Consider the following 5,921-nt stretch of genomic DNA (forward strand, 5'->3'; position numbering starts at 1 on the left):
TTTTTCCTGTGAAGCATTACAAATAAGGGTGATTTTTATCCAGATTTGGGAGTAGGGGTGGGAGAGAGAGAAGGAGAGGGAAGGAAAGAGAGACAGAGAGAATATGTATTTCCCCTCAGCCCAGCTATCATAAGTGAGAACTAGATATCAAAGAAAAGACTATATGTTTTCCAGTTCCATGTGTAAAGAAAAGTTCCTCTCTCTACATATTATGGTGGCAATGCTGTATTTGAACATCTGGACTGCTCAACGTAGACCATTTCTCCTGCATTCAAAACAAAGGATCTCTGAGGCCCAGAAAGCTAGTCTGGGCACTGAGGAACACAGGCTGCTCAGCAGTGTCTCAAAGTGGTTGTCAAAGACAGATTCCCCCATAAGGGAGCCATTTACTTCTGGGTACAGTGTGCCACCTTGTGAGCTGGCGAGGATGTGCAATTTTCTGAATGACAGCCAGCCCGCAGCCCAAGCTGTAACTTGGGCCCCAGACCCCAGGGGGCACCACATACAATGTATTTGGAGGTGTGAGATGTGGAAGTCCTTTTTACTGGCTCCCAGGGCCAGCCCTAGGCTGCACAGAGAAATGACTGATGTGAGTATTTACCGGAAACATTACTGAGTGCTGCAAATCCAACATAGAAAATCATGAACCTGGAGTCATTAAATTTGTTTCTGCCAGTAACTACTCCAAGTGACCTTGAGCAAGTTGCCTCATTCCTCTGGGCCTCATGTGCAAATGAGAAAGGCCAGCCAGGTGATCTGCAGGATCCCATCCAGCTCTGAGAGGAGCTGTCACCTCTCTGGTCTTCTCACTAGCCTCGGGTTTCTGATCCCGTTTGTTCACTACTGCCAAAATTACCTTATGAGATACAGCTATGCTCATCACATCTGTAATAGAGCACACAAAACCTTTCACAAGTGGACCGTTTGCCTACTGTTCTTTTTTTTATTTCTTTTTTTAATGTTTTTAAATTATTTTTGAGAGAGAGAAAGAGAGAGAGCACAAGCAGAGGAGGGGCAGAGAGAGAGAGAGAGAGAGAGAGAGAGAGAATCCAAAGCAGGCTCCACGTTCTGAGCTGTCAGCACAGAACCCCATGTGGGGCTCAAACCCACAAACCACAAGATCATGACCAGAGCCAAAGTCAAACACTTAACCAACTGGGCCACCCAGGTGCCCCCATTTGCCTACTGTTTTTTGCCTACCACCATGTTCATTCATTCATTCAATTATTCTTTCAAGAAATATGTATTCCCCACCATGTTCCCCTGTCCACACTATCCCGAGCACATGGGACTACTTGCTGTTCCCCTAACGTGCCAGGCTTCTTTGTTCCTCTGTGTTTGCTTATACTGTTCCCTGTGCTATGAATGCCCATCTCCCGTTTTCCACTAGACCAACTCAGATTCATTTCAGTGCAAATCTTCTTTCTGAAATTTCCTGGATAGCTATCACCCTCTGTGGCTTCTTATCATTTCCTACCTTGATTATCGTATTTAGCACATTGTTTTGGAATTACATGTGTACATGTATATAACAAGGTAATAATATCTTGATACACTCAGAGGTGTGATTTTTTTTCCTCTGCAAATTCCTTCCTCTGTATACTTCTCCTACCCTTTTTTATATGTACTTTTATATGTACTTTTTATAGTACTACCCTCAGGATAGGGCAGTTAGTGCCATAATCAGCAGAGAAAGGATTCATTGCACAAATTTGAACACCAACATGGACTTGTGAGATTCATAGCAAAATTATGAAGTTGTTAGATAGGACAGAAAATCTTTTCTAGATTTTAAGAGCTTGAACACTTTAAGTACAAATGTCAATATTTATACCATTAGCAAAAGATTATACAGCCAAGAGCTGAAGAGCCAGCCTACCCAGCTACTCCATTTCTACTCTTGCCTAGACTAGAAGAAAGTTATCCAAACTAGAGTTAAAGATAGGTATCAGGTTTCTGACACCAGCCTATCCTCAAGCCAAGTTTCAGGTGGGAGTGAGAACTTAGGCCCCACTTTCTCCTTCGGACCTGGAAAAGTAGCAACAATGCAGATGTATTCTGAGCCAGTGGTAGCATTAAGGAGAAAATGTGCTATGCCATGTTGAGGCAAGGGAGGGATGAGAGAACCTCTGACTTTTCCCCAGAGTGGCATGGAGACCAGAATCTGGAGGCTCCTGTGCCATGCCCCCCCCCCCAAGAAGCATAAGATATTGATGAAGGACAACCAGTGACCCTAAAAGTCCCAGAAATCTAAATGAGGATGATGCAAAGGGATTGCATGGCTCCAATGACCAGAGCCTCTGTGGACGGCCAGTCTCAACACTGTGGCCCTTCCATACGCATTTGTCTTTGCATCTCCAGTGGCTAGCACAGTGGCCAGTAAATGTTCACTTTGTACAATAATGTAGCCAGGAAGACGGAGCAGTAAAGAGTTACCAGGGAAACTCAGTTCTGTTTACACCATTTTCCTTAATTCTCCATGTAACGCCCAAGTACCCTTAATAATAAAATAACTCTCCATCTCATAGAAACAGAGAGAACTGTAGTTGCCAGAAGCTGGGGGGTGGGGGCAGAGAAATGAGAAGATGTTGGTCAAAGAGTATGAATTTATTTATAAGATGAATACGTTCTGGAGGTTTAATATATAGTGTGGTAACCATAGTTATCAATACTGTATTTATTGTATGCTTGCCATTTGCAGAGAGATCTTAAATGCTCTCCATAAACATAAGCACACAGAGGTAACTATATGAGGTGATGGAAGTGTTCACTACCTTACTGTGGTAACCAGTTCACTATAGAGAGAGAGAAATAGAGAGACAGAGAGACAAATCATCATGCTGTATACCATAAACTTACATAATATTATCTGTCAATTATACCTCAATAAAGCTGAGAAAAAAAGTCTCCAAGATCTCTCTCTCTCTCTCTCTCTCTCTCTCTCACACACACACACACACACACACACACACACTGCCACATACACACTAATAATAATAACTCTAACAGTAGCCTCTGATAAAAAACTGATCAGGAAATGTGAAAAACAAATGACAAGCATATAGAATTTCAAAATCTTTATGGTTATAAGCTCTGTGAGTATAGGTCAAGACTGGAAACAAACACCTAAAGTATTTTTCAATCATGAATACTTTATTACATTAGTACTAGATATGTTCATTTTTCTCCTAAAATTTTATATAACCAATATATCATAAATATATAGAGAGTTTCCTTACAAATGTAAGTATCAGGCCAACTTCTGTGTTTAGCAAATATTTAATAAACATATGCTCTAGATCCTTATCCCCATCCTTCCCACCCCACCCTGCACAGTCCCTCCCACACACTCTTACATTGTGGTTGTATTTTTTACATTTTCATCCACATGGCACAGAGCCCCAATTTGCCAACAGAATTCTCGGGGAGTGGCACCGTATCACAGTGTTGATGTGGCTAGGAAGTGGTCATCGCTGCACGTAAACAGAGCAGGCCAAGGGCGCCTTCATTCTCCTCCAGCCATTTTCAGGGGGCTGGGGCAGTGGAACCGCTCAGGACTATGCTATGATTTGGAGGCACCCCAGAAACTTAACACTATAACTACTACAGAGCTTTGAGAATTCCGCACAGGTCTTATCAAGAGGCCTATGAAGTGGAGAAAATTGGGACTGCACAGGACTGGCTGAAGAGCGCTGGGTAAGGAATGGCATTTTCCAGCTTCTTCAGCCAAGCGGCGGTTCAGGCACGCACGTAGCGGACGATGGGGGTGACACAGGTACAGCCCACAGTCACCCGCACCTTCTCCAGCCGGAAGGTGCGAGAGCAGCCCTGGGGCTCCCTCCGCAGGACCAGGAATTCCTGCTGGATGGGAACGGAATTCATGGAGCTGTCTTCCTGCCCCTCGGTGTTGATGCAGCCCGAGTGCCTGCACTGGGCCTCCACGATCTCCGAGGGGAACCGGTTGGGGTCCCGGGTGATGCTGCAGGAGGAGCAGACGAAAGCAGGTGGTGAGACAAGGGAGACGGAGATGGACAAAAGTGAGAGCCCTGTAGCGCTGGCTGCTCACCTGCAGGGAGCCATTTCCCAGCAACCCAGGGCTGTAGCCAGCTGGCCTGGATTCATACACTGCCCTCCGGCAGGTGTTTAACTGCCGAAGCCTGTTTCTTCCACTCTAAAATGGAGATTCTCATAGGTCTCTTTCATGGAATGGTTGAGAATATTCAGTGATACAAATGTACACAAAACGCTACACTGAAATATTGGCATTCAATAAATGTCAGATCTTTTCTTTTTCATTGCCCTGTTGCTATTATTTAATTAATTTTCATCCTTTGCCTAGATACGGAACTTGACTAGTCAGTCTAATATACAGTCTACAAAGCCTGCTGCTTGGAGAGGAAAGCCAAAGCCCCAGAGGTCTGTGAATGCACCACATACTCTCAGTTTCTTCCTGAATACCCGCTCTGCCAGGGGACACAAAGGCAGCAAAGCCATGCCAGCCAACTTGCCACTCCTTTCCTGTGGGAAGCAATTCAGGCAGCCCCAGAAGCCCTTCTAATTGTCCCTGGAATCTGTTTTCATACTTGTATTTGGAGCATGTAGTTGAGACCTTGCTATTCCAAGATCTGGCACGTCAGATAGCATCACAGGACAGTACCCTGGACATCCCATCCCCAAACGGGCCTCTCACTCTGCCCTCCTCACCTTTCCTTGCAGGCTGATGTCTAATCTGAATGGAGCACTCCAAATGGACTTTTCTGGCTCCCACTTATTCAGATGCAAAGATTATTACGTGGGCTGCTTTAAAGAGCCCCCTCTTCCAAGACAGAAAGTTTGTAAATACCAACCCAGGGCTGTGTGGAGCAGGCAAAGGCAGAGAGTCAATGAGAAGTTACAAGCAAAACAGTAGGACCTCTGACCACACAGGAGGACCTAGCCTGAAAAGCAAACTGTGAGCTCCCAGGCAAAGTGGGATTTCTGTTTTTAAGAGCAAATATTAGGGCTTTTATTTTTTTCTATATTTTCTAAATTCCCTATGATTAGAATAAATAAACATGGTTTTCAAAAGAACGTGAAGATCAGTCTCATTTGCACTTACTTGTAATCCCAGGGGGAACTGGAGCGGTTCTGGAAATCATTTGAGATGGAAATAGCCCCCTGGTTTTGCCTGAGGATGCGAATGTCCACCCTCACGCTGTTATCCTCCAGGGGAGGGCACAGGGCTGTATCCCCTGCTTTAGGGTTTTTCCAGGCTGTCACCTCCCTCAGGAGGGTGAGCTCCAGCATCAACAGCAGCAGGGACTTAAGCTGCAAAATAGAGAAAGTTGAGTTGGTTTGGAACTCTGGTGTCAGTTGCTCTCATCCTCTAGCTGAACTCAGCATCCCCAGTCTTTTGTGGGACCAGGGCTTCTCTCTGAACCTCAGGTCCTCACCTGAAAATGGGAATAGTCATACATGAAGATATCAGGGTGCCAAACTGAGTATATACTCATTAGCCTGGTGATTGAGACTCCTACAGTCTGAGACTTCCTCAACAGTGGGACAGAAAGCTTATAAGGATCTGAGACTGGGTTTAAATCTTGACCTGGCCTCATCACTGAATCTCTGGTTTCTCTTCTTTCCAACTGGGTTATAATACTCCCTTCATAATAATATTCACAAGATTAAATCTAGTGTTCTATATAAAGTACCTATAAATTTATCTAGTAAAAATAAAGGATTAATAAATGATAGCCCTTGTTTTTAGTTCCAACCTTGTATTTCATGAATTCTCCTTCCTCCCAGCCAGCCATCTCTCCACGTAGAATACACTGCCCCCACATCTATCTATCCAAACCCTACACTTCCATCAAGGCCCCACTCAGAGGTAGCCTTCTCTAGGAACCATCTCTAAAGTCATTCAACTAAAAATACGTTCATTT

General features: G+C 44.4%; 1 protein-coding gene across 1 annotated transcript; it reads right to left on the reverse strand.

The window, feature by feature from the left end:
• Positions 1–3,171: 3,171 nt before the first annotated feature.
• On the reverse strand, positions 3,172–5,456 carry IL17F (interleukin 17F). The gene is made up of 3 exons (XM_049653218.1): positions 5,433–5,456; positions 5,099–5,307; positions 3,172–3,979 (listed from the first exon to the last, which is right to left on the reverse strand). Exons 1-3 carry the CDS (start codon positions 5,454–5,456, stop codon positions 3,739–3,741), a joined length of 474 nt encoding a protein of 157 aa, XP_049509175.1. The 3' UTR covers positions 3,172–3,738.
• Between the last annotated feature and the right edge of the window lie 465 nt (positions 5,457–5,921).

Source organism: Panthera uncia (genome assembly GCF_023721935.1).
Source record: "Panthera uncia isolate 11264 chromosome B2 unlocalized genomic scaffold, Puncia_PCG_1.0 HiC_scaffold_24, whole genome shotgun sequence".
Taxonomy (NCBI): Eukaryota; Metazoa; Chordata; class Mammalia; order Carnivora; family Felidae; genus Panthera; species Panthera uncia.

Coding starts and splice junctions, on each gene's coding strand:
- IL17F (XM_049653218.1), bottom strand. CDS start 5,456: ATGTATGACTATTCCCATTTTCAG. Junction 5,308..5,432: donor ATGACTATTCCCATTTTCAG/GTGAGGACCTGA, acceptor TCTATTTTGCAG/CTTAAGTCCCTGCTGCTGTT. Junction 3,980..5,098: donor AGTTCCCCCTGGGATTACAA/GTAAGTGCAAAT, acceptor CTCCTCCTGCAG/CATCACCCGGGACCCCAACC.